The sequence below is a fragment of the Aegilops tauschii genome, chromosome 1 (genome assembly GCF_002575655.3).
Source record: "Aegilops tauschii subsp. strangulata cultivar AL8/78 chromosome 1, Aet v6.0, whole genome shotgun sequence".
Lineage (NCBI taxonomy): Eukaryota > Viridiplantae > Streptophyta > Magnoliopsida > Poales > Poaceae > Aegilops > Aegilops tauschii.
This window is the reverse complement of record NC_053035.3, coordinates 47,527,142-47,553,728: the sequence shown is the minus strand read 5'-3', so window position 1 is coordinate 47,553,728 and position 26,587 is coordinate 47,527,142. Positions and strand designations below refer to the sequence as shown.

Genomic DNA, 26,587 nt, shown 5'->3' with positions numbered 1-26,587 from the left:
TAAGAACAATGTCTGTTTTGCTTCTAGGGTGCCCCCTGCCCTCGTATATAAAGGAGCAAGGGGGAGGCCGGCCAGCATTGGGGCGTGCCAAGGAGGGGGAGGAGTCCTCCTCCTAGTAGGAGTAGGACACCCCCTTTCCTAGTCCAACTAGGAGGAGGAAGGGGGAAGGAAAGAGAGAGAGAGGGAGAGGGAAAGAGGGGCCGCACCTCCACTAGTCCAATTCGGACTCACCTTGGGAGGGGGCGCGCCACCTCCTGGGCTTGTGCCCTCTCTCCCCTAAGGCCCACTAAGGCCCAATACTTCCCCGGGGGGGTTCCAGTAACCCCTCCGGCATTCCGGTTTTCTCCGAAATCACCCGAAACACTTCCGGTGTCCGAATACAGCCGTCCAATATATCGATCTTTATGTCTCGACCATTTCGAGACTCCTCGTCATGTCTGTGATCATATCCGGAACTCTAAACTACCTTCGGTACATCAAAACACATAAACTCATAATACCGATCATCACCGAACTTTAAGCGTGCGGACCCTACGGGTTCGAGAACTATGTAGACATGACTGAGACTCATCTCTGGTCAATAACCAATAGCGGAACCTGGATGCTCATATTGGTTCCTACATATTCGACGAAGATCTTTATCGGTCAAACCGCATAATAACATACGTTGTTCCCTTTGTCAACGGTATGTTACTTGCCCGAGATTCGATCGTTGGTATCTCAATACCTAGTTCAATCTCGTTACCGGCAAGTCTCTTTACTCGTTCTGTAATGCATCATCCCGCAACTAACTCATTAATCACATTGCTTGCAAGGCTTATAGTGATGTGCATTACCGAGAGGGCCCAGAGATACCTCTCCGATGCATGGAGTGACAAATCCTAATCTCGATCTATGAAAACTCAACAAACACCATCGGAGACACCTGTAGAGCATCTTTATAATCACCCAGTTACGTTGTGACGTTTGATAGCACACAAAGTGTTCCTCCGGTATTCGGGAGTTGCATAATCTCATAGTCATAGGAACATGTATAATTCATGAAGAAAGCAATAGCAACATACTAAACGATCAAGTGCTAAGCTAACGGAATGGGTCAAGTCAATCACATCATTCTCTAGTGATGTGATCCTGTTAATCAAATGACAACTCATGTCTATGGCTAGGAACCTTGACCATCTTTGATTCAACGAGCTAGTCAAGTAGAGGCATACTAGTGACACTCTGTTTGTCTATGTATTCACACATGTACCAAGTTTCCGGTTAATACAATTCTAGCATGAATAATAAACATTTATCATGAAATAAGGAAATAAATAATAACTTTTATTATTGCCTCTAGGGCATATTTCCTTCAGTCTCCCACTTGCGATAGAGTCAATAATCTAGTTCACATCGCCATGTGATTTAACACCAATAGTTCATATCACCACGTGATTAACACCCATAGTTCACATCGCCATGTGACCAACACGCAAAGGGCTTACTAGAGTCAGTAATCTTAGTTCACATCGCCATGTGATTATAACACAAAGAGTACTAAGGTGTGATCCTGTTTTGCTTCTAAGAGAAGTTTAGTCAACGGGTCTGCCATATTCAGATCCGTGTTTATTTTGCAAATTTCTATGTCAACAATGCTCTGCACGGAGCTATTCTAGCTAATTTCTCCCACTTTCAATATGTATCCAGATTGAGACTTAGAGTCATCTGGATCAGTGTCAAAACTTGCATCGACGTAACCCTTTACGATGAACCTTTTGTCACCTCCATAATCGAGAAACATATCCTTATTCCACTAAGGATAATTTTGACCGTTGTTCAGTGATCTACTCCTAGATCACTATTGTACTCCCTTGCCAAACTCAGTGTAGGGTATACAATAGATCTGGTACATAGAATGGCATACTTTATAGAACCTATGGTTGAGGCATAGGGAATGACTTTCATTCTCTTTCTATCTTCTGCCGTGGTCGGGCTTTGAGTCTTACTCAATTTCACACCTTGCTATACAGGCAAGAACTCATTCTTTGACTGTTCCATTTTGAACTACTTCAAAAATTTGTCAAGGTATGTACTCATTGAAAAAACTTATCAAGCGTCTTGATCTATCTCTATAAATCTTTGAAAAACTTCTTTCAAACACTCCTTTATGCTTTCCAGAAAATTCTACATCTTTTCCGATCAACAATATGTCACTCACATATACTTATCAGAAAGGTTGTAGTGCTCCCACTCACTTTCTTGTAAATACAGGCTTCACCGCAAGTCTGTACAAAACCATATGCTTTGATCACACTATCAAAGCGTATATTCCAACTCTGAGAGGCTTGCACCAGTCCATAAATGGATCACTAGAGTTTGCACACTTTGTTTGTACTTTTAGGATTGACAAAACCTTCTGGTTGCATCATATACAACTCTTCTTTAATAAATCCGTTAAGGAAGATAGTTTTGACATCTATTTGCCAGATTTCATAAACATAAAATGCGGCAATTGCTAACATGATTCGGACGGACTTAAGCATCGCTACGGGTGAGAAGGTCTCATCATAGTCAACTCCTTGAACTTGTCGAAAACCTTTCGCAACAAGTTGAGATTTGTAGACAGTAACATTACCGTCAGCGTCAGTCTTCTTCTTGAAGATCCATTTATTCTTGATGGCTTGCCGATCATCTGGCAAGTCAACCAAAGTCCACACTTTGTTCTCATACATGGATCCCATCTCAGATTTCATGTCCTCAAGCCATTTTGCGGAATCTGGGCTCATCATCGCTTCCTCATAGTTTGTAGGTTCGTCATGGTCTATTAACATGACTTCCAGAACCGGATTACCGTACCACTCTGGTGCGGAACGTACTCTGGTTGACCTACGAGGTTCGGTAGTAACTTGATCTGAAGTTTCATGATCATCATCATTAACTTCCTCACTAATTGTTGTAGGCATCACTGGAACTAATTTCTGTGATAACTACTTTCCAATTCGGGAGAAGGTACAATTACCTCGTCAAGTTCTACTTTCCTCCCACTCACTTCTTTCGAGAGAAAATCCTTCTCTAGAAAGGATCCATTCTTAGCAACGAATATCTTGCCTTCGGATCTGTGATAGAAGGTGTACCCAACTGTCTCCTTTGGGTATCCTATGAAGACACATTTCTCCGATTTGGGTTCGAGCTTATCAGGTTGAAGCTTTTTCACATAAGCATCGCAGCTCCAAACTTTAAGAAATGACAACTTTGGTTTCTTGCCAAACCACAGTTCATAAGGTGTCGTCTCAACGGATTGAGATGGTGCCCTATATAACGTGAATGCAGCTGTCTCTAAAGCATGACCCCAAAATGATAGTGGTAAATCAGTAAGAGACATCATAGATCGCACCGTATCTAGTAAAGTACGATTATGACGTTCAGACACACCATTACGCTGTGGTGTTCCGGGTGGCGTGAGTTGCGAAACTATTTCGCATTGTTTCAGATGAAGACCAAACTCGTAACTCAAATATTCTCCTCCACGATCAGATCGTAGAAACTTTATTTTCTTGTTACGATGATTTTCCACTTCACTCTGAAATTCTTTGAACTTTTCAAATGCTTCAGACTTATGCTTCATTAAATAGATATACCCATATCTGCTCAAATCATCTGTGAAGGTGAGAAAATAACGATACACGCTGCGAGCCTCAACATTCATCGGACTACATACATCAATATGTATGATTTCCAACAAATCTGTTGCTTGCTCCATTGTTCCGGAGAACGGCGTTTTAGTCATCTTGCCCATGAGGCATGGTTCGCAAGTACCAACTGATTCATAATCAAGTGGTTCCAAAAGTCCATCAAAATGGAGTTTCTTCATGCGCTTTACACCAATATGACCTAAATGGCAGTGCCACAAATAAGTTTCACTATCATTATCAACTCTACATCTTTTGGCTTCAATATTATGAATATGTGTATCACTACTATCGAGATCCAATATAAATAGACCATTTTCAAGGGTGCATGACCATAAAAGATATTACTCATATAAATAGAACAACCATTATTCTCTGATTTAAATGAATAACCGTCTCGCATCAAACAAGATCCAGATATAATGTTCATGCTCAACGCTGGCACCAAATAAAAATTATTCAGCTCTAAAACTAATCCTGAAGGTAGATGTAGAGGTAGCGTGCCGACCGCGATCACATCAAATTTGGAACCATTTCCCACCCGCATTGTCACCTCGTCCGTAGCCAATCTTCGCTTAATCCGTAGTCCCTGTTTCGAGTTGCAAATATTAGCAACAGAACCAGTATCAAATACCCAGGTGCTACTGCGAGCATTAGTAAGGTACACATCAATAACATGTATATCATATATACCTTTGTTCACCTTGCCATCCTTCTTATCTGCCAAATACTTGGGGCAGTTCTGCTTCCAGTGACCAGTCCCTTTGCAGTAGAAGCACTCAGTCTCAGGCTTAGGTCCAGACTTGGGTTTCTTCACTTGAGCAGCAACTTGCTTGCCGTTCTTCTTGAAGTTCCCCTTCTTCCCTTTACCCTTTTTCTTGAAACTGGTGGTCTTGTTGACCATCAACACTTGATGCTCCTTCTTGATTTCTACCTCCGCAACCTTTAGCATCGCGAGGAGCTCAAGAATTGTCTTATCCATCCCTTGCATGTTATAGTTCATCACGAAGCTCTTGTAGCTTGGTGGCAGTGATTGAAGAATCCTGTCAATGACACAATCATCCGGAAGATTAACTCCCAATTGAATCAAGTGATTGTTATACCCAGACATTTTGAGTATATGCTCATTGACAGAACTATTCTCCTCCATCTTGCAGCTGTAGAACTTATTGGAGACTTCATATCTCTCAATCCGGGCATTTGCTTGAAATATTAACTTCAACTCCTGGAACATCTCATATGCTCCATGGCGTTCAAAACGTCGCTGAAGTCCAGGTTCTAAGCCGTAAAGCATGGCACACTGAAGTATCCAGTAGTCATCAGCTTTGCTCTGCCAGACGTTCATAACATCTGGCGTTGCTCCTGCAGCGGGTTTGGCACCTAGCGGTGCTTCCAGGACGTAATTCTTCTATGCAGCAATGAGGATAATCCTCAAGTTACGGACCCAGTCCGTGTAGTTGCTACCATCATCTTTCAACTTAGCTTTCTCTAGGAACGCATTAAAATTCAACGGAACAACAGCACGGGCCATCTATCTACAACAACATAGACATGCAAAATACTATCAGGTACTAAGTTCATGATATATTAAAGTTCAATTAATCATATTACTTAAGAACTCCTACTTAGATAGACATCTCTCTAGTCATCTAGGTGATCACGTGATCCATATCAACTAAACCATGTCCGATCATCACGTGAGATGGAGTAGTTTTCAATGGTGAACATCACTATGTTGATCATATCTACTATATGATTCATGCTCGACCTTTCGGTCTCAGTGTTCCGAGGCCATATCTGCATATGCTAGGCTCGTCAAGTTTAACCCGAGTATTCTGCGTGTGCAAAACTGGCTTGCACCCGTTGTATTTGAACGTAGAGCTTATCACACCCGATCATCACGTGGTGTCTCGGCACAACGAACTTTCGCAACGGTGCATACTCAGGGAGAACACTTGTACCTTGAAATTTAGTGAGAGATCATCTTATAATGCTACTGCCGAACTAAGCAAAATAAGATGCATAAAAGATAAACATCGCATGCAATCAATATAAGTGATATGATATGGCCATCATCATCTTGTGCCTTTGATCTCCATCTCCAAAGCACCGTCATGATCACCATCGTCACCGGCGCGACACCTTGATCTCCATCATAGCATCGTTGTTGTCTCGCCAACTATTGCTTCTACGACTATCGCTACCGCTTAGTGATAAAGTAAAGCAATTACATGGCGATTGCATTTCATACAATAAAGCGACAACCATATGGCTCCTGCCAGTTGCCGATAACTCTGTTACAAAACATGATCATCTCATACAATAAAATTTAGCATCATGTCTTGACCATATCACATCACAACATGCCCTGCAAAAACAAGTTAGACGTCCTCTACTTTGTTGTTTCAAGTTTTACGTGGCTGCTACGGGCTGAGCAAGAACCGTTCTTACCTACGCATCAAAACCACAATGATATTTCATCAAGTATGTGTTGTTTTAACCTTCAACAAGGACCGGGCGTAGCCACACTCGATTCAACTAAAGTTGGAGAAACTGACACTCGCCAGCCACTTGTGTGCGAAGCACGTCGGTAGAACCAGTCTCGCGTAAGCGTACGCATAATGTCAGTCCGGGCCACTTCATCCAACAATACCGTCGAATCAAAGTATGGCATGCTGGTAAGCAGTATGACTATTATCGCCCACAACTCACTTGTGTTCTACTCATGCATATAACATCTAGGCATAAACCTGGCTCGGATGCCACTGTTGGGTAACGTAGTAATTTCAAAAAATGTCCTACGCACACGCAAGATCATGGTGATGCATAGCAACGAGAGGGGAGAGTGTTGTCTATGTACCCGCGTAGACCATGAGCGGAAGCGTTATGAAAACACGGTTGATGTAGTCGTACGTCTTCACGATCGACCGATCCTAGCACCGAAGGTACAACACCTCTGCGATCTGCACACGTTCGCCTCGGTGACGTCCCATGAACTCACGATCCAGCAGAGTGTCGGGGAAGAGCTTCGTCAGCACGACGGCATGATGACGGTGATGATGAAGCTACCGGCGCAGGGCTTCGCCTAAGCACTACCACGATATGATCGAGGTGGATTATGGTGGAGGGGGGGCACCGCACACGGCTAAGAACAATGTCTGTTTTGCTTCTAGGGTGCCCCCTGCCTCCGCATATAAAGGAGAAAGGGGGAGGCCGGCCGGCCTTGGGGCGCACCAAGGAGGGGGAGGAGTCCTCCTCCTAGTAGGAGTAGGACTCCCCCTTTCCTAGTCCAACTAGGAGGAGGAAGGGGGAAGGAAAGAGAGGGAGAGGGAGAGGGAAAGAGGGGCCGCGCCCCCCTCCCCTAGTCCAATTCGAACTCCCCTTGGGAGGGGGCACGCCACCTCCTGGGCTGATGTCGTCTCTCTCTCCTAAGGCCCACTAAGGCCCAATACTTCCCCGAGGGGTTCCGGTAACCCCTCCGGCACTCCGGTTTTCTCCGAAATCACCCGAAACACTTCCGGTGTCCGAATACAACCGTCCAATATATCGATCTTTATGTCTCGACCATTTTGAGACTCCTTGTCATGTCCGTGATCATATCCGGGACTCCGAACTACCTTCGGTACATCAAAACACATAAACTCATAATACCGATCGTCACCGAACTTTAAGCGTGCGGACCCTACGGGTTCGAGAACTATGTAGATATGACGGAGACTCATTTCTGGTCAATAACCAATAGCGTAACCTGGATGCTCATATTGGTTCCTACATATTCTACGAAGATCTTTATCGATCAAACCGCATAACAACAGACGTTGTTCCCTTTGTCAACGGTATGTTACTTGCCCGAGATTCGATCGTCGGTATCTCAATACCTAGTTCAATCTCGTTACCGGCAAGTCTCTTTACTCGTTCTGTAATGCATCATCCCGCAACTAACTCATTAGTCATATTGCTTGCAAGGCTTATAGTGATGTGCATTACCGAGAGGGCCCAGAGATACCTCTCCGATACATGGAGTGACAAATCCTAATCTCGATCTATGCCAACTCAACAAACACCATCGGAGACACCTGTAGAGCATCTTTATAATCACCCAGTTACGCTGTGACGTTTGATAGCACACAAAGTGTTCCTCCAGTATTTGGGAGTTGCATAATCTCATAGTCATAGGAACATGTATAAGTCATGAAGAAAGCAATAGCAACATACTAAATGATCAAGTGCTAAGCTAACGGAATGGGTCAAGTCAATCACATCATTCTCTAATGATGTGATCCCGTTAATCAAATGACAACTCATGTCTATGGCTAGGAAACTTAACCATCTTTGATTCAATGAGCTAGTCAAGTAGAGGCATACTAGTGACACTCTGTTTGTCTATGCATTCACACATGTACTAAGTTTCCGGTTAATACAATTCTAGCATGAATAATAAACATTTATCATGACATAAGGAAATAAATAATAACTTTATTATTGCCTCTAGGGCATATTTCCTTCAACGACCTCCTCGGATGTCATTTGACCGTGAAAATTTGCATGCACATGAGCGTCTTGGATGATTAAAAAATTCAGTTGTTTTGCTTTTTCTACTATTATTTTTGAATTTACTGTTCATGGATATGTGTAGATGAGACTCGTCTTTGAAACATTGCTCTCCATGCTTTTACTTTTGGCATAAATAAATGTCAAAGTACACAACTTAATTCAATTAATCACAAGTTCTGCGTGCTGCGAGAGACTCCCAGAACATAAAAAGGAGGACCGAACCAGACCAGACCAGTGAATCGGTCCGTTGATCCATGCAGAAAACCGGTGGACTTGCATCCTCTACCGCATGAATCTAGGGCAGAGGTGATGGCTCTGGCACGAAGGAAGAGGGCCCGCGTCAATTGGTATCGTCTTGATATTAAAGTATTATCGTATTAAAAAGAACTAATAAACATCAACATGTTCGGAGTCACACATTGTCATTTCAATAACCTTTGATTATCAAACATCATTAACACATTCCCAGTGTTGGGGTCGTCAAGGTATCACGTTACAAACACCTTGATCACTGTAGTAGAAAATCTAACCATGGCCTTTAGGCATGTGCTCACAGACACCCAAAGGTACTCATCCCACTAGTCTAGGGCACATAAGCATCATAGTAGCTGTCGTGCACTTCTGGAGACCAGAGAACTCAATGTGGCCGATGATGTCCCTCTTTAGCTTGAAGTAAGCATCGTAGGCGCTGAGGCTACTTCTTGAGCTTGCGTTCATTTTTCCCTTGAAGAGAAAAGGGTGGTGCAGCAAAGTATAGATAAGTATTTCCCCCAGTTAAGAACCAAGGTATCAATCCAGTAGGAGGTACAAGCAAGTCCCCAATAGATGCACCTCCACAAACTAACAAACACTTGCACACAATGCGAAGAAGGTATAAAAGAGTGAGATCTTATAGAGACATGTATAAAAGATAAATAAAAGACAAAATAAAGTAAATATAAATAAATTGCAACAAGGTATTTTGGGTTTTTGGTTTTATAGATCTGAAAATATATGATAAGAAATAGACTCGGGGGCCATAATTTTCACTAGAGGTTTCTCTCTTGAAGAAAGCATATGGTAGGTGAACAAATTACTGTTGAGCAATCGATAGAAAAGCGCAAAGTTATGACGATGTCTAAGGCAATGATCATGAATATAGGCATCACGTCTATGACAAGTAGACCGACTCCAGCCTGCATCTACTACTGTTACTCCACACATCAACCGCTATCCAGCATGCATCTAGTGTACTAAGTTAACAAGAACGGAGTAACGCCTTAAGCAAGATGACATGATGTGGAGGGATAGATCCAATTAATATGGTAAAAACCCATCTTTTTATCCTTAATGGCAACAATACAAATGCGTGCCTCGCTACCCTTGCTATCACTGGGTGAGAAGCAAAAAGGGACTCGTTCACCGTATCGCGTCCAATAAAGCTATGCCACAAGTTGACCTAACCAACTGGTAAACAAAACCGACACCGCAAGATTGAAACCATCACAAAGCACCTCTCCCATTGCAAGAAAAACCAATCTACTTGGCCAAACCAAATCAATAGATCGAAGAGAAATACAAAGCTATCTTAATCATGCATAAAAGAGTTCAGAGAAGACTCAAATAATATTCATAAATAATCTGATTATAAATCCACAATTCATCGGATCTCAACAAACACATCGCAAAAGAAGATTATATCAAATAGATCTTCAAGAACGAGGATAACATTGTATTGAAGATCAAAGAGAGAGAGAGAGAGAGAGAGAGAGAGAGAGAGAGAGAGAGAGAGAGAAAAGAAGCCATCTAGCTACTAGCTATGGACCCATAGGTCTGTGGTAAACTACTCACACATCATTGGAAGGGCAACAAGGTTGGTGTAGAGGCCCTCCGTGATCAAATCCCCCTCCGTAGAGTGCCAGAAAAGGCCCCAAGATGGGATCTCATGAGAACAGAAGCTTACGGCGGCGGAAAAGTACTTTTGGTGTGCCCTCTGACGTAAGGGAATATTTGGGTATTTATAGAGCTGGGATTAGGGTTAGGAGGTCTGCGTGGGCCCCACAAGCCTAGGCCCCCCCCCGGGGCGTGCCCTGAGGGCTTGTGGCTCCCTCGTGGGTCTTTCGGCCTCTTCCCAAAGCTTTGTGGTTGTCTTCTGGTCCAAGAAAAATTCTCAAAAAGTTTCGTTCCGTTTGGTATTGATTTTCTGTAGAAGACAAAAACAAGGAAAAAACAGCAACTGGCACTGAGCACTAGGTTAATAGGTTAGTCCCAGAAAATGATATAAAATAGCATATTAATGCATATAAAACATTCAAGATAGATAATATAATAGCATGGAACAATAAAAAATTATAGATACGTTGGAGACGTATCAAGCATCCCAAGCTTAATTCCTGCTCGTCCTTGAGTAGGTAAATGATAAAAATAGAATGTTTGATGTGGAACGCTACCTAACATATAAATCAATGTAATTTTTCTTATTGTGGCATGAATATTCATGTCCATAAGATTCAAAACAAAAGTTTAATATTGACATAAACAATAATATTTCAAGCGTACTAATAAAGCAATCACATCTTCTCAAAATATCATGGCTAAAGAAAGTTATCCCTACAAAATCGTATAATCTTGTCATGCTCTATCTTCATCAAACATCATTTTCTAATTCTTTTAGTTGCAATGGAATACCGTCTTCCTAATGGTTTCATGAGCTTCCTTCAGGTCCAAAATCATCCCAACATCACCTTCCAGCCCCTCAGCAGCTTGGTTTGCAATATCCGATGTTCTGCACACAGCAGCCGCCGCCACCATCCAAGTACCAGCCTCTTCCATCAATGTCTGATCCCAGGACCTGAACTCCATCGAACAAGCGAAAATGAGTCACAGTCGATGTGGAAGCATATGATGAAAATAGACTGAGGTTGTACTATACAAAACATGAGGATATGAGATTGGTAAGCCCCCAAAATCCTCTTATTCTTATCATGTAGACATTAAAGATATGTCATGTTTTGCTATCTAAGAATTTATCTTGGCTGGTTCTCCTAGTTTTATACTCTTGGACATGCATCTTGTCTTTTGTTTAGTCAAATTTAACCGTATGCTTACTTCCTTTTGTGTAGGTGAGTGCTTGGTTGTGCAACTCTGTAAATCCAATCGATGGGAATGCAAAGAAGGGAGAATACTACTTGAAGGAGGTTGTTGATACATACAACAACACAACCGAGAGTGACCGACATAGGGATGTGAAGCACCTCAAGAACCATTGATACAAAACAACAAAGAAGGTAACCTCTTTCAATGGCTGCTATAACAAGATGGGAAGCACCTACGCGAGTGGCCAGTGTGATAAACAATTGATGCAACAAGTTGTAGACCTGCACCACAGCCGCAATGGACACACCATTTCATGTGTGTGCATTGGTGGGAAGCTGTGAAAGACAACCAAGTGGAAGATTCATGTATACATAGAAGGAGATGGAACAATGAGGTCAGCACCAATACCAACTGAGAATGCTCAGCGTCCCCCAGGAACAAAGAGGGAGAAGAAAGCTACATGAAAAGATAAGGAAGCCCATACTGAGATGAATAACATGAACGAACAAATTGAGACCTTTCTACAAGCACAATCTGGCACTAAGGTTCAAACGAATGAGATGATGGAATTACAGAGTCGTCTATCTGCTCAGAAGGTAGAATCTAACCGACTTGCATATGAGGCAGCAAAGGAGAGGACATTGGCGCAGTTAGATGTGGAAAGAACCAAGTTGTTTGACAAGTTCACAGAGATGTTGAGTGCCGACACTACAACAATGAAGCCATTGGCAAAGGAGATCCATGTGAGGGTTGCCACAAGATTGGGGGATCAACTTTTCAATGAGGGATAGAAGGTATGTAGTTCAACTTGTTTGTCTCTCTTTTGTTTATATGGGTTAATCCACTCCATATATTCATGACATGAATTAGATGGGTCAATTTATTAAGCAAATATGACATGTTCTTATTATACTGTTAGGAATGTTTGTGTAGAGATAAACAAGCTATTGAGAAAGAAAAAGTAAGCTGATGGCATCAAAGAGAGTAGCTTCTGTTGGCTGATTGTGGCACACACTAGTAGTTTTCATTTTAATTTATCTATGTGGATGGTTGGGGCCGCACCTTGGTGCTGCCTTCATTGTACATGCCCTAAGAGTAAAAACCTACAACTTTGCTGACATGGCTAGTGGCACTTGTGTTTTGAGACGAAGATCACACGTGCCTTGTGCAAAACCAACCAACCGGCTACTGCAGTAGGTGCAGACAGGACATCAGGGGTGGCAGTTTCTACCACAAAGTTGCTTTGTGGCCTTCCCTTCTTTTCGAATAGATTTCTTCCTTTTGGCCCACTTCACAGCTTTTGTCCAATAGCCCAACGCCTCTGGTCCGGTGTGATTAGCTAGCAGCAACACTGCCTATATGAAATTTTATTTAACCTCAATCCCCAACAACCACTGTTGTTGCATGTCACTAATGCCACAATGCCAGCTTTTATATCGGCAGGGAAAAACAGTAGGAATACAACTTGCACATCACCTAAAATTAATATTAATAATTATTAAATGGTACTACGCCCGATGGGCACCCGATAGGGTCGGGTTACCCAATGGGTACATGTGTGGGCGTAGGATGGACCCAATTGTGTAATTGGGCATGGGTCTGGCAGAGGTCGACCTGGCTAAACCCGACCCGACTGCAAGGTTGATCCAGATCCAGTCGTGCATGCATCACTTGATGGATGGTTGAAAAAATATGAAAGGAGGAAAATGAGGGCATTGTTGTATGGAGCTAGGCCCCAGCATAACCCAGAAAAGCAAGGCGGCACGGGAGCATCCGACCCACCGATCCAAGCCCGGGCAGCACATGAAAATATAATCGAAAAAACTATTTGTGTGTGCAGTCCAGTGTATTGAGCAGTTTGTGTGTGCTTTAATTCTTGGTGGCATGTTTTCACAACCATTGCCAGTACAAGGTCCGCCCCACCTTAAAAGTATTGCGCCCTCCACCACTACTTGTGGTCCTTTGTGTTTTGAGACGAAGGTCACACGTGCCTTGTGCAACCAACCAACCAGCTGTTACAGCAGGTGTAGACAGGAGATCAGAGGTGGCAGTTTCTACCACGAGTTTGCTTTCTGGACTCCCCTTCTTTTTCGAAGGAATTTCTTCCTCCTGACACACATCATCGCTTTTGTCCAATAGCCTAGCGCCTCTGGTCCGGTGTGATTCGCTAGCAGCAACACTGCCTGGATGGAATTGTACTTAACCTCAATACCCAACAACCACAGCTGTTGCATGCCACCAATGCCAGAGTGACATCTTTCATATCGGTGGCGAAAAATAGTAGAAATGCAATGCCTTCTTTTTATATCGACGGATTGATTCGACTGGTTATTAAATTTAATGTGATAAATTCAATATAGAAGCTAAAATTTCGCACATCATTGCCCAGAAGATTTACAAAAAATGAATGCATGTTCTCAACTAAAACCTGCTGGTGGGCAGTACCTGATCATAAGGAAGCAATCTTCTCTTTTTAAATTCAAAAAATTGAATGGCATGTTCACAGTACTATAATGATGAAATCAGAGGCTGTAAAAAAGGCATCTGCATAGTGCTACATGGAAACAGAGGCTCCCGCAAAAACAAAAACAAAATACATGGAAACAGAGGCTCCAAAAAGAAAACTTTTTCTTTTGGAAAGAAAAAAAATACAGCTATCCTTTTGCTCACGTAGCGCCTCCTCCGTCCCCCGCAAGACTGCGGTTTTGCCATCGATCTCTCCTCGTCGCCTCGAACTCCCCCTAAACCCCAACCGAACCCCTCCGTCTCCGTCTCCACAGAGATCCTTCCTTCCTTGTAATCTTCCCCGTCCATGGCCTACTTCTGCACGCTCTCCGGCGAGGACCTCTCCCTCTCCCTCCCAACAAGGGGCGACGAGAGGACGCGCGCGCTGGCGGGTCACATGGCGTCTGCTGTGGCGCCGGAGGAAGGCGCGGGCGCCAAGAACGTCGACGAGGGGAACGGGAGCGCCGTGGGGCGCCCGTCGAGGCACCGGGCCTTGCGCCCGGACGCGGCGGAGGTGCTTCAGGAGGGGGGATGCGACCGGCGGACCAAGACCAAGAAGCAGGCGGCGCGTGCGGCGAAGGGGGAGGGGCGCGCTCGGTACGGCTGCGCGTTCGAGGAGGAGGAGGAGGGGATCGCGGCGCCGAATCGGCTCGTGTGGTCCAAGGTGAAGGGCTACCCGTGGTGGCCGGCCCAGGTGTTCGACCCGGCGGACGCGTCGGCGCTCGCGCTGGCGGAGCGCCGGAAGGACGGGGCCGTCCTCGTCGCCAACTTCTGGCAGAAGACGTTCGCGTGGGTGTCCGGCGCGGCGTCGCTCCGCCCGTTCCGCGACGGGTTCCAACGCTTCGCCGCCGTCGACCGCGCCCACGTCCAGCTCTGGGGCGCCCGCTCCACCATGTCCCCGTTCGCCTCCGCCCTGGACACCGCGCTCGGCGAGGTCGCGCGCCGCGTGGAAGCCGGCCTGTCGTGCGACTGCGCCATCGGCTACCGCGTCTCCAAGAAGCAGGTGATCGACAACCCCGGCGTCCGTGAGGGCGCGCAGGGCGCGGTGGTGGATGACGCCTTCACCAGGGACGCGTTCCGCGGCGAGGCGTTCGTCGAGTACGTTTCCGCGCTTGCCGTCGCGCCGCTGGCCGGAGCCGACAGGCTCGAGCTCACCGTCGCCATGGCGCAACTCACGGCCTTCACCCGGTGGAGGGGTACCCGAGGCCTCCCCGTGTACACGGCTTGCCATGGCATCGACGACATTGCCGACGGTGTCAGAGAGGGCACGCTGGCACGCCGTGCCACCAAGAGGGGAAGGCCAAAGGGCGACAATGCCGAGGGCAAACGGAAGATGTCAAGGTACTGCACCTGCGACGGCAGCGCAAGCGAGAGCGCGGACGATCCCCTGGAGATGGAGCTGGAGAGCTATGAGCCAAGGCCACGGCCCGTGTCTCACCAGACGACCACAAAGATGGGGAAGCTCATGAGCCAGGCCGCCCGGCGGATGTCGCTGTCGCCGGTGAGCCACATAGCCGATCCACAGGCCAATGCATCTGCAGGTGTGATGATGACAAGGTGCACCGGGGCTGCTGCTGCTCCTTCAGTGAAGCTGCAGAATGGTGGCCTCAACAAGGATGAGCCTTTGCTGACCGGGCTGTCGCTGAACTTCAGCGGCCCGGACACCGTCCCTCCGGCGAGTGACCTCGTCAAGATCTTCAGCAAGTTTGGGCCTGTGGTGGAAGCCAGGCCAGAAGGTTTGACTGTCTCCATGGTGATCTTCAAGAGGAAATTGGATGCCGAGGTGGCGTTTTCAAGCACCCCGAAGATCCGTGCCCTGGACCCAAATCTGGTCAGCTACCGCCTCGCCTACTCGCTGCCGGCTCCTACGCCGGTTGATTCTCCACAGAGCCCAATGAACACCGATGAAATGGATCACCTATTTGTTGATGATGATGAAGCTCTTCAGTAGCCTGACTACTATGGGTTTTGTTTTGGGGGATCACTCAGGTTTCTGCTGCTCATCCTGGCAATGTTTTTTTTTTGTCTGATCAATGACATTGCAGCACTTGCTGTTCCTATGTTACTAACTATCAATGTTGTTTTTCCTCTTGCATGTTATTTTGGATAGGAGGAGGCAATGAAAGAGATTACATGCTCAAATCAAGCAAAGCAAGTTTTGAAGTATCTATGATAGACTGTAGCAGGGAAAAGTTCAGGAACTATTGTCAGTTATGTTGTATCCATGTGGACTGGTAGCTTCCAGCAGTTACACCTGTTTTGCTTGTCTTCTACAAAGTGTTGTTTGATGACTATGTTAGTGAGTTTTATCTTTGGTGCAAAGACATCTAAATTGATGATGCCTTTTTATCTATCTATCTATCTATATATCTGGATTTTGAATTCATTCTGACATGTCCCCTGATTGGTGCTGTATTATCTGCATTGCAAAGCTGGTTAATGACCATGATGTGCTCATTTTCATTTTGGAAATGATTTTACCAGTCCATGTCTATACAGGCTTGTCCCCACACAGAAAAAAAGACTTGTTATGCAATTAAAGAGTTAACATGTTCAAATCATGCAAGCAAGTTTTTAAGTACTACTTCCCTCAAAAAAAAAGTTTTAAGTACTACTACATGATAGCCTGTAGCAGGAAAAAGTTCAGGAACTAGTCAGTTATGTTGTATCCATGCACCAGTTTAATGACTATGTTATGTGGTGTAAAGACATCTAAGTTGACCATGCTTTATATATCTATCTATCTATAGTTTTGATTTTGGAATCGTTTGAGCTACAAAATGTGCAGCAGAAAGTTGCTTTGATTTGTGTGTTCATGCCGCGTCCAGTTTTCCATCTGAAATGATTATAGCAGTCCATGTGTATGCAGTTTCATATTACAAACCTGAATTGTATGTTTCATATTCAGTTCATCACAAATTTCACCATTAAGCCAAGGAGGCCTGATGGGCAGTTTTTGCATCTCCAATTTGCTAACTCTGTACAGAAATATAAGAGCTACATTTCACACGGCGCACGATTCCATGTAGTGTCAGACATAGCTTACGATCATCGCTTTGATCATGCCACTAGGCATTTGATTAGGACATCTCTTCGATACGGATACAGTAACGATCATAGCACGTCAAGATCCGACCTGAACATCATAAGAAACGAACAAGTGTAGGGCTGTTGCTGCAGGATTAATCAATTCAGCAAGAAGCAATCATTTGCAACCAAACAGCATCAATACATTCTCAACTTGGAGGTGTCAAGATATCTCGTTACATACATTGACTCCAAAGAATCAAAGTGGGCTGTACAACATTGATCTAACTGGAGGGGAAAAAATTGGAGTTGCACATTCAGCGCGACCGATCCCCAGCCAGAAACATCAACAGATCAGAAGAAGAGAAAACAATGCTCTACCCTATCTAGTATGTACATTGCTCCTACCCCTTCTGACCCTTGTCATGACAAGTGGAAGGAGCCTAAACCCTCTGCCAGAGCGTATTTGAGTTTCGTTTTCATTATCTCCTGCGATGATCCAGAAACACAGAGGGTGAGAAATCTTCCCGGGTTTGCATGCTTGGTAGTATTAAGTATTAACTATGTATGCATGGGAGGGTCTCTCTTTTCATGGTACCTTCGAGGAGTAAGGAGGAAGCTTGATGAAGTGCCGGCAAGTGTTGACGCTTGGCAACTCGTTGTCGACGTTGCCATCACATTGCTGTTGAACATAATGAATGTCGTTCAGATCAGTTTCATCGGAATCTTAGACTTTAGCCATATTAGAGTATAGTTTCTTATGAGAAACAGAATTGCGAACCTTTCGCACGACGGTGAGCTTTGGATCGAGCGAAGCTAGGCCACCAAGTGGGAGCTGAGGAGCTCCAGTGGTGAATTGGAGGAATGCCCGCTGGTCCTCTCTTTCAAACTCCCGCAAGATCTCCAGGAACTGCAGCAATGGATTATTGATTATTAGCATTTCGGTTCACTATTATTAGCTGTTCAAAAGTCAAATATCTGAGAGGCTTGTGTCTCCGTTCTACTTACATTTTTTATTGGTGGACTGCTCGCATCATAGCCATGCTCAAATTCGATGTGGTCCTCAAGTTTGCTTGACTGCAAGATGCATACAAAGTCAGAACCATTAAGCAGAAACTCCTTGTAGAAATGAAAACAAGAAGCTATGGGGAAGTATGCTTACAGCCCAGGAATCCTGTTCACCACAAAGTATGCGCTCCATCTCCTCCTCGTTGAACATTCTAAGGGTCTGAAGAGCAAAGACCTGCAAGTTGTCGAAGCGGGTCAGTACTTGTCCTCTTCAGAAAAGAAGATGAAATACATTTGATCTAGTGAATATTCAACAGAAAACTGACCTCGTTAACTGCAGACTTGAAAGCCTCGACCTGTTTCGCAATCCCACCCTTCAAGGTCGCGTCAACTATCAAATTTACATACTCCTCCAGATTGTCGAGGGTCACGATCTTGTCTGAGCCTCCAGGAACAAGCTCATATTCAGGATTTCCAGGAAGAGTAAAGTCAAGGCACAAATCTTCCAGTCTCACATTTTTATATGATAGATCTGTGTTGGGATTGGGTGTCTTCTCTGAAGATGTCTCCAAGAACTTCTTCCTTTTAACTAGTGCTTGAAACTCCAGTACAGTTTTGCCCAGCTCGGGATCAAATGATGGAATGTCGTAGATATCAAGCTCCTAAAACCAAAAAAAAGATCCATGATAAGAACATAGGAGATGCAATTGAGCAAAGAAGAGGGAATGGATAAATAGTTACTGGATGATTGCTGATGAAAGTACCTGGCAAAGCATGATCTTGTAGAATGCTTTTGAGAGCGGGATGTCCAGGATCCTTCCATCGAGAAGGGCTCTGGCTACAACATGTCCAAGAAGCTTGAACTTTTTTACCACGTCAGACAATTCAATCCCCCGTGTTGAAGTGCCTACTGAGGACCATGGCTGTGGAAACAGCCCAAAGCTAGAACGAACGAATCCAGTTTCTCCTGCTTTTCTAGCATTATCGCCTCTCCACATCCCAATCCCGAGCTTCTGCAGTTCATGACCAACAGTACTGTAAAATTCAAAGGTTGGGCCTCGCCCAGTCCCAACCTCTCCTTCAAATACCACCTCAATGGTTTTCGTGCTTGACCCATGTTTGGTCATCATAGAGGCAGCACTTTCAAGTATGTTATCTCGTGTTACTTTGTGCTTCTTCATCTTTTTACTTGCCTCACTTGGAGCATCACTTTCCTCTTCCTCATCTGGTGAAGCACTTGCCTCATCTGGAGTACTTGAACCATCCGGAGCACTTGCCTCATCTCCCATGAATGAGCGATGCACGGTCAGGCAAAAGTACTTCCACCGTGCACTGAAGGACAATAAGAAGGGGCAAGTTTCCACCAGATAGACACACCACGAGGGTACCAGCCCATCCTCAAACAAGCCCTCTTGCATTTGCATCTCCAGCTTATTCGTCAGAAGGCTACTCATGAACTGATGCTGTGGAATCGGAGAGATTGTCACCTCAAGGTCATCCAAACTCCGGAGGTGGCCTTCAGCAAATTTGCATACCTGCTGATCCATTGACAGCTGATATGAAAAATGATTAAGCCCTTCAAGAACTTTCAGCGTTAATAACAAGTTGTAGGATGGATCAGATTCATCCACATCACCAGGAAGCTTCCCAAGGAATAGAGTACAGAAAAATGGGTCCTTTACCAACGACTGTTCATGTTTTTCCTGCATGGCGAATAACTGAGTATTACAGGAACTCGAAGAAGAGATGTTCTCGCTTTTGTTTCTGTTATATGATATTCTGTACTCTTCATCCCAAAAAGACGAGTCAATCATAATATCAGATTGTCCTGCATTCATTAAACGCACAAGTGACTCAAAAATTGTTGTAGATGGCTGGAGTTTTGTGCCTTTGTAAGAGAACATCAATCTTGAGGATCCCTGCGCGTTCCCTTTGGAAACCTCAGGCCAGAGGACTGCTTCAATTTCACCTGGCTTTGAAGAAAGACTAACCGGGAGAACACCACCATAACTGCGCAACTCTTTCTCCCTGCGCGCCTTTACAAATTTTATATCCAGTAATTCTGATTCCTGGGTTCTTGAATGCCTCAGAGGAATCATCGTGCTCTCACGGGTACGCTGTCCATGATCAGATAGTATTACAGGAAAACTGTCATAAGACATGTGCAGAGCGTCTAGCAGCTTATCCACCAAAATCTCAAGGGGCTTCACGGAGCTTCCATTGGACACTTTAAGAGCTAAATGGGTGAACTTCTGCAATCGATGTTGCACTTCCTTAAGCTGCTGTGCCAAGTCCTGGCAATTATTGAGGTTTGACTTCAAATATGCCCCGTTGGAGAGATAATCTACTAAATACTTGGCTGATCCGCTCTTTGCAAACGTAAAAGTAGAGGTACTTGGAAGTTCATCTGATAAAAATTTCCTTGAAATATCAGACAACTCTTTGCAGAGATCCAGATCCTGGGTGGGGACTGTCAAGGCATGACGATTCAGCCTAACAAAAAAATCTTTGACAAATTTAAGAACACATCCAAACCTATGTGGAGACTTGTTATTTTCTTTGACCACAACAAAGCTTTTCTTTATCTCTTCTGCTAGGTTCAAGATAGCATTGTTCTCAATCTTGCACCCGTCTGTCGAGGAAGAATCCAAGTCCAATTCAAAGCACAAACACCATTCTTGCGTATTGTTATTCCTTTTCAACTTCTGACTGGAGTTTCTATTTTTTTCTTGTGCTTGTATGGTCTCAATTACATGCTTTACACCCTCCTTGGTAAAGCTCTCGAAAAAAAACTGATGGTGCTTTTTCAGGAGGGTCTTTGAAACTTCGAGCGTTTGGAACACGATATGGCGGTTCTTACGGGCCAACAGACATGTAAGGAAGCTGATACAGGAACAAAAAAAAGCATGACCAACATGCGAGATGAAATACAATAAATGTTATGTTTCGGCTTATCCAAAATCTTTTTAAAGACAACAATTGTGGCAAAATTTTACCTCGAGAGATTTGCAGTCTTCTGTAACTCCACCAGGAAAGTAGGCGTGCTTAATTCAACAATGTTGCCGATGACAACAATGCACCTGTAGCAAACCGATGATAGCGCACCACATTTTGCAACCTATATGTTGGAGTGCAGAAATATGTGTGTAAATGGACAGTTCTAGTGCCAGTTCCTTTCCTTAGGATACTGAAATTTATGTCAAATTGTCAAGGGACTGGTACCTGTGTTATAAGGGTCACAATGCTAGCAAGCTGGTCAACGTGTGCATTTTGCTCTGTGGTGGCATTCTCCTGCCCAGATGTTCCAAGAGGCCGCATAAGCTGGTAGATGAACTCCACAAGCATCTCCAACTAATGTTTGGAAATCAATAGTGTCAATGATATGGATTTGCATGGCAACAAAATCTCCCAGGAAATACAACAAGGACAAGTATAGTACCTTATCGCTGCCACTGTGCGAGCGACTGTAGTAAGTAATCATCTGCTTGAGCAAATCGCAGACACCAAGGTCAAAAAGGGAGTTCACAGCCTTCTCTGAGGCGGAAGCAATATGCTTGAGCAGCCCAAGGATGCCCTGCCACACATGCCGATTCATCAATTAGTCCTTGTTCACGAAAGATGAGACAAGAACAGTGGCAAAACAAAATGTAAAGCTTGTAATGACTGAGGAGACTGATCATGGCACATACAGGTAGAGTGTCGTCGCCGAGGGTCTTCCACCCGTCCTTGTCCAGCAGTCCCATGGCCGTGTCGATCACCTTGGACTCGCAGAGCCTGTCCATGTGCTCGGCCTTGCCATGAGCATCGGCGGCGAGCATTCCCAGGCAAGAGAGCGCCGACTCCAGTATCTGGCATCCACAGAGACCGGTCATACATCAGAACAGCTGCTTCTAAAAACAGGGAGACAAAAGAGTGACAGGTCACAGGTAACAAGCCGAGTACCGTGTTGTCGGCGGACTGCAGGAGGTTGCAGAGCGCCGGCGCGGCCTCCATGGCTTTGGGCACGTCCGCGTCGTCGCATTCTTGGACGAGCTCGGCGACGATCTTGAGCGCCACTTTCTGTCGGCATTCCCACAAACAGGTGGTGAGCAGATGCACGGTGGCTTTTCTTTTCCAATAGGCATAACGCACGGGGCGGCACAAGCCGCGGAGGATTGCAGTAATAAGGGAGGCTGACCTGCTTGCTGGCGGAGAGGAAGTCGAAGAGGTGCAGAGCGGCGGCGGCGACGCCGAGGCGGAGGCACTGGTCCGGGCATTCCTCGGATATCTTGTCCAGAGCTCGGAGGCACTGCCGGCCGGGACAGAAAAGCCAGACGGAGTGAGTAAATAGCACTCGTAATAATACCACGACCAGATAATAAACAAATAAATGCCGTATATGTTCCGATTATTTTCTTTTGTAGTAGTAGTAGAACATTAATTACAGTAAATTTTGTGATGATCGCTTCACTATGTTTGTGATATAGTAATATTACTACTAGTAAATAAAAAATTTATTTGCTAGCCATGTAATAAGTGAACAAGAACGTCGATCCATCCGTGCACCGCACGTCAAAATTGGATTTAATTAGTAGAACAATGAGCCAATTAAGGAAATCTATGATTCGATGTAGGGTTTAAGCCGGGGGTTTAAGATCATCATCGTCGGCGGTAACTAATCAATGAGCTGCCGGCGCGGGACGTACGTACCTCCTCGGCGAGCTCGATGTTGTCGGCGGCGAGCAGGCGGTCGCGGAGCGCCTCGACGGCGCCGTGCTGGGCGAAGGTGGGGGCCCACTGCGGCAGGATGTCGACGGCCTCGGCGATGGCCCGCGCGGCGAAGACGGGCAGGTCGCCCTGGTCGACGGCGCCGGGGGCGGCGGCGAGGAAGCCGGGGAGGCGGGCCGCGAAGTAGCGGATGTCGACGATGCCGAGGAGCACGTCCGGGTCGGTGAGCGCGAGCGTGTCGCAGAGCGTGGCCAGCGCCGCCGCGTGCGCGTCCGCGCAATCGTCGGTCAGCGCCGCCTGCACGTAGAGGAGGATCTCCGCCATCGGTCGCGCGTGCGTGGGCGTCTCGCCGCCGGCCGGCGGCGGCGAGAGAGAGAGGTTTCGCGGGGTCGGGTTCTGCGGAGGGTTTCGATCGGCGCTGCTGCGGGGGCGAGGGAGGCCGAGGACTTTTATGCGTGGCTGCGTGGGCGTCACGGATCCCGAGGCGCGCCCTGGGGCCCAGCTGGTTGCGGGGTCGGCCCGCCAGCTCGGTTCCGAGTCGGTGGACTCCCGCCTCGGTCGGAGTAGGCTCCGCATGCAGCAGCACGTACGTATCCGTGCGTGTGCACAAACGCGGCCAGGTGCGATGCCCGTAGAGTTGTAGACGCATCGATCAAATCTCGCGCTATTTTCTGTGCCGTGTGGCCACAAACATGCGTAATCCAAACGATTTAAAGAAAACACGTGTGTATTTTAAATCACTTGTATGTATATAAGAACAAAAAGAACTTGTTAATCAAGTTCGTGTAGGTGTACAAGGTGACAGTGTCATTGCTCCGGTCCAATTGCGGTATTTTCATTGAAGGCTTAGGAGAATTTCGTCTTTCTAAAATCTTTACCATGAAGAAGACGTATATGAGAGATTTTGTTGTAATTCTTAGTTTTATTAGGAGTTGTACTTTGTAGTTTCTTGCAATGTTTCAATGATCGGTCGCTTCAGCGATTAATCGCCCAATTTATCGCTACTCATTGAGTGGTCGATTAGATTATGTCTTATCTTTGCTATTAATCGGTTGGGCCGATTTATTGATGTGACAAGTGAATTATCGGGAATCAAGCAATAAATTGGCCGGAACCCTGTGGGCAGAAACGCCAAAATCAGGTCGCTTCAGTATCTAAAGCATCATATTGATCCATAAGGCTCTTTTTAATCTTCCTAATTTCAGCCTCAATGTTAATGCTTCACCCCTTAGTAACTTTCCCGAGTCTCCAAACCCTTTAGTTTTAGCTTTAATATCTAAAGCATCATATTCATCCATAAGGCTCTTTTTAATCTTCCTAATTTCAGCCTCAATGTTAATGCTCCACCCCTTAGTAACTTTCCCGAGTCTCCTAACTTTGTTCTGCCATCTATCAATAGCAGATTTGCTTTAGTAGGCTCCTTCCAGGTTTTCTCAGCAAGGGGTTTGAAGTCCTCTTTAAGGAACAACCATTCTCAAATCTATAAGTACTAGATTTAGGATAAAAACCTATACTGCAATCCCAAACTATTGGTGTGCGATCACTACGAACCCTAGGGAGGAAAATGGAGGAAGCTCAAGGAAACATCTTATCTAACTCAGTATTGCAGAATAATGCATCAGAAGTGGACATAACCAAGTCTCTTTGGTTATTAGCCCAAGTGAATTGTCTACTAGATCTCCTAATTTCCAAGAGACTTCGAATCACAATTCAATCATAACACACCATCTATGATCAACTACACCATTACTCTTATGTTATTTTAGATCTAACAAGATAAAAATCACCAACAACTTGGGTGCACTAGTAGAAAACTGGGCTTTGGTCATAGGGCAATATTCACATTAGTCCCGGTTCAGTCACGAACCGGGACTAATGTGAGCATTGGTCCCGGTTCGTGCGGCCAGGGGCCTGCTGGGCCTCGTGGGGGCATTGGTCCCGGTTCGTCCGGCCCCTTTGGTCCCGGTTGGTGGGACAAACCGGGACCAAAGGGCCACGCTCCTGGCCCACCACCCTTTAGTCCCGGTTCATACCACAAACCGGGACTAAAGGGCTGGTCCTAGTTGCGGCCACTGTTTAGTCCCACCTCGCCAAACGAAGGACGCTCACACCAGTTTATAAGCCCGTCCCTCTCTGCCTTTTAAAGTGAAAATAGATGCCCTTATACAGGGAATTTGACCTAAATTCACAGTAAATTTCATAGAAATTTATTATGAATTTAGATTGAATTTTCTCTATAAGCGCATCTATTTTCATTTTTTTATATTTATAAAATAAATAAACCTTAATAAAATAAATAAAACTAAATAAACCTTAATAAAATAAAATAAAATAAACTATAGTAACTACAATAAATAAACCTTAATAAATTAAGTAAAAATAGCAGCAGTAAAATAAATAAAAATAGCAGCAGAAATAAATAAAAATAAAATAATTAAAGTAAAATACATAAGTAATTAGAAATAAAATAAATAAGTTTTTTGTTGTAAGTAGAAACAAAACAAAACAAATAAAGCAAAAGAGAAAAAACAGAGGAAAAAAATTATGCCACCTACTGGGCCACCACGGCCGGAATACGACTAGAAACCCATCCATGGGCCAGGATTCAGGCCCGCAGAAGGCCCAGTAGGCCCCATAGGCAAAGAGTGACAGAATAGGCCCGTAAGCCTGCATTTGAGAGGAGCTCGAAGTGGTCAGCGCAGCTGCGCTTATAAACCACTGTCGAAGCCTCTCGGCTAGCGAGGTGGGACTAAACATCCCACCGCACCGCGCCAGTTCCAGCACAAGGCCTTTGGTCCCGGTTGGTGCCACCAACCGGGACTAAAGGGGGCATTGGTCCCGGTTCGTGGCACCAACCGGGACCAAAGGCCTTTAGTCCCGGTTGGTGCCACGAACCGGGACCAATGAGTTCCCTATATATACCCCATCGCCACAGCAGAGCACCCCAGAGTGCTCTGTTTTTTCTGGCCGGCGAGGGGAGGGCATTTGGGTGCTCTAGCTCACCTCCTATGCACATGAGGTGTTCGATGAAATGTCTGAGCCACACTAGTTAATCTTTGTCCTCTCGAAACTCGACCTCCGAGCTCCATTTTCCCCGAGATTTGTCTAGGTTTAGCGGTCCGTCACGTCCCGTCCCCGTCTTCACCGCCGTCGACGCCCGCGCCGATCTCGTCGCCAGCACCACCGTGGTGAGCCTCTTGTTCTTATCTTCTTTCTGAAAGGAAAAAATTCTTACTTTAGATAGTTACTTGTCTAATTTTGTTACTTTTATTATTCCTTCTTATTACATAGTGCGATGGTTTTGGTATCCGCCCCCGTCGGCCCTCGTCCTTTCTATGATTCGGATGTGGTATATATTATCTTTTTATAACTGTTTGGTTTATTTATTGTTTATGACAAATATACCGACGAACGTGACATAGATTTTATTTATCTTGGAGGTGGTTGAACCAGAGATTCTAACCGACCCTATTGTTGAGAGGTTAAATTTAGTTGAAGAAGAAAACAATTATTTGAAGGAAAACATAAAAAAAATTGAGGAGGAGAAGATGATATTGGAGTTGCATGTTGCGGATGTCGTCGATGATCACAAGATCAAGATGGATGCAATGCGGTTGAAGATTAGAAAGATTAGAAAATATGCCATTCATACCGAGGCTTGGTATCATTATGCCGTTGGATCAATTGTTACCTTGGTTGCGATTATGATCGCATTTGTTTTCGCATTGAAATGTTTTACATAGTTTCAATGTATGGTTTAATTAATTAGATGCTTTGGAGAGCTATATATATGTTGTTAGATGAGAACTATGTATGTACTTTGGTTCTAATGTGATGATCTATTCATGATGTTCTGTAATGGTTTTTGACACACTTAATTATATATAATGCACACAGATGAACCGGCAATGGATGTACGGTGACAGACACACCTCCGAGTACATTAAGGGCGTGCATGATTTTCTCGAAGTGGCTGAGGCAAACAAGCAGAATGGTTTTATGTGTTGTCCATGCCCTATATGTGGGAATACGAAGTCTTA

At 45.0% G+C, this 26,587-nt stretch overlaps 2 protein-coding genes across 2 annotated transcripts; one reads left to right on the top strand and one right to left on the bottom strand.

The window, feature by feature from the left end:
• The first annotated feature begins 14,003 nt into the window (after nt 1–14,003).
• LOC120969488 (uncharacterized) lies at nt 14,004–16,191 on the top strand. Its single transcript, XM_040396718.2, has 2 exons — nt 14,004–15,794; nt 15,916–16,191. Exon 1 carries the CDS (start codon nt 14,113–14,115, stop codon nt 15,754–15,756), a length of 1,644 nt encoding a protein of 547 aa, XP_040252652.1. The 5' UTR covers nt 14,004–14,112; the 3' UTR covers nt 15,757–15,794; nt 15,916–16,191.
• A 789-nt stretch (nt 16,192–16,980) lies between these two features.
• LOC109768712 (E3 ubiquitin-protein ligase UPL4-like) lies at nt 16,981–22,871 on the bottom strand. The gene is made up of 14 exons (XM_040396733.2): nt 22,530–22,871; nt 22,018–22,209; nt 21,783–21,899; nt 21,530–21,688; nt 21,280–21,414; nt 21,063–21,191; nt 20,837–20,958; nt 18,605–20,723; nt 18,167–18,502; nt 17,995–18,075; nt 17,841–17,909; nt 17,614–17,742; nt 17,431–17,514; nt 16,981–17,321 (listed from the first exon to the last, which is right to left on the bottom strand). Exons 1-14 carry the CDS (start codon nt 22,869–22,871, stop codon nt 17,256–17,258), a joined length of 4,080 nt encoding a protein of 1,359 aa, XP_040252667.2. The 3' UTR covers nt 16,981–17,255.
• Nucleotides 22,872–26,587: the final 3,716 nt, after the last annotated feature.

What these genes read in the sequence shown, in the direction of transcription:
- LOC120969488 (XM_040396718.2), top strand. Translation starts at nt 14,113, where the DNA reads ATGGCCTACTTCTGCACGCTCTCCGGCGAGGACCTCTCCCTCTCCCTC.
- LOC109768712 (XM_040396733.2), bottom strand. Translation starts at nt 22,871, where the DNA reads ATGGCGGAGATCCTCCTCTACGTGCAGGCGGCGCTGACCGACGATTGC. An exon ending in TCCTCTCCGCCAGCAAGCAG is followed by an intron (nt 21,900 to 22,017) that starts GTCAGCCTCCCT and finishes GAATGCCGACAG; the next exon opens with AAAGTGGCGCTCAAGATCGT. An exon ending in TCAAGTCTGCAGTTAACGAG is followed by an intron (nt 18,076 to 18,166) that starts GTCAGTTTTCTG and finishes GACAACTTGCAG; the next exon opens with GTCTTTGCTCTTCAGACCCT.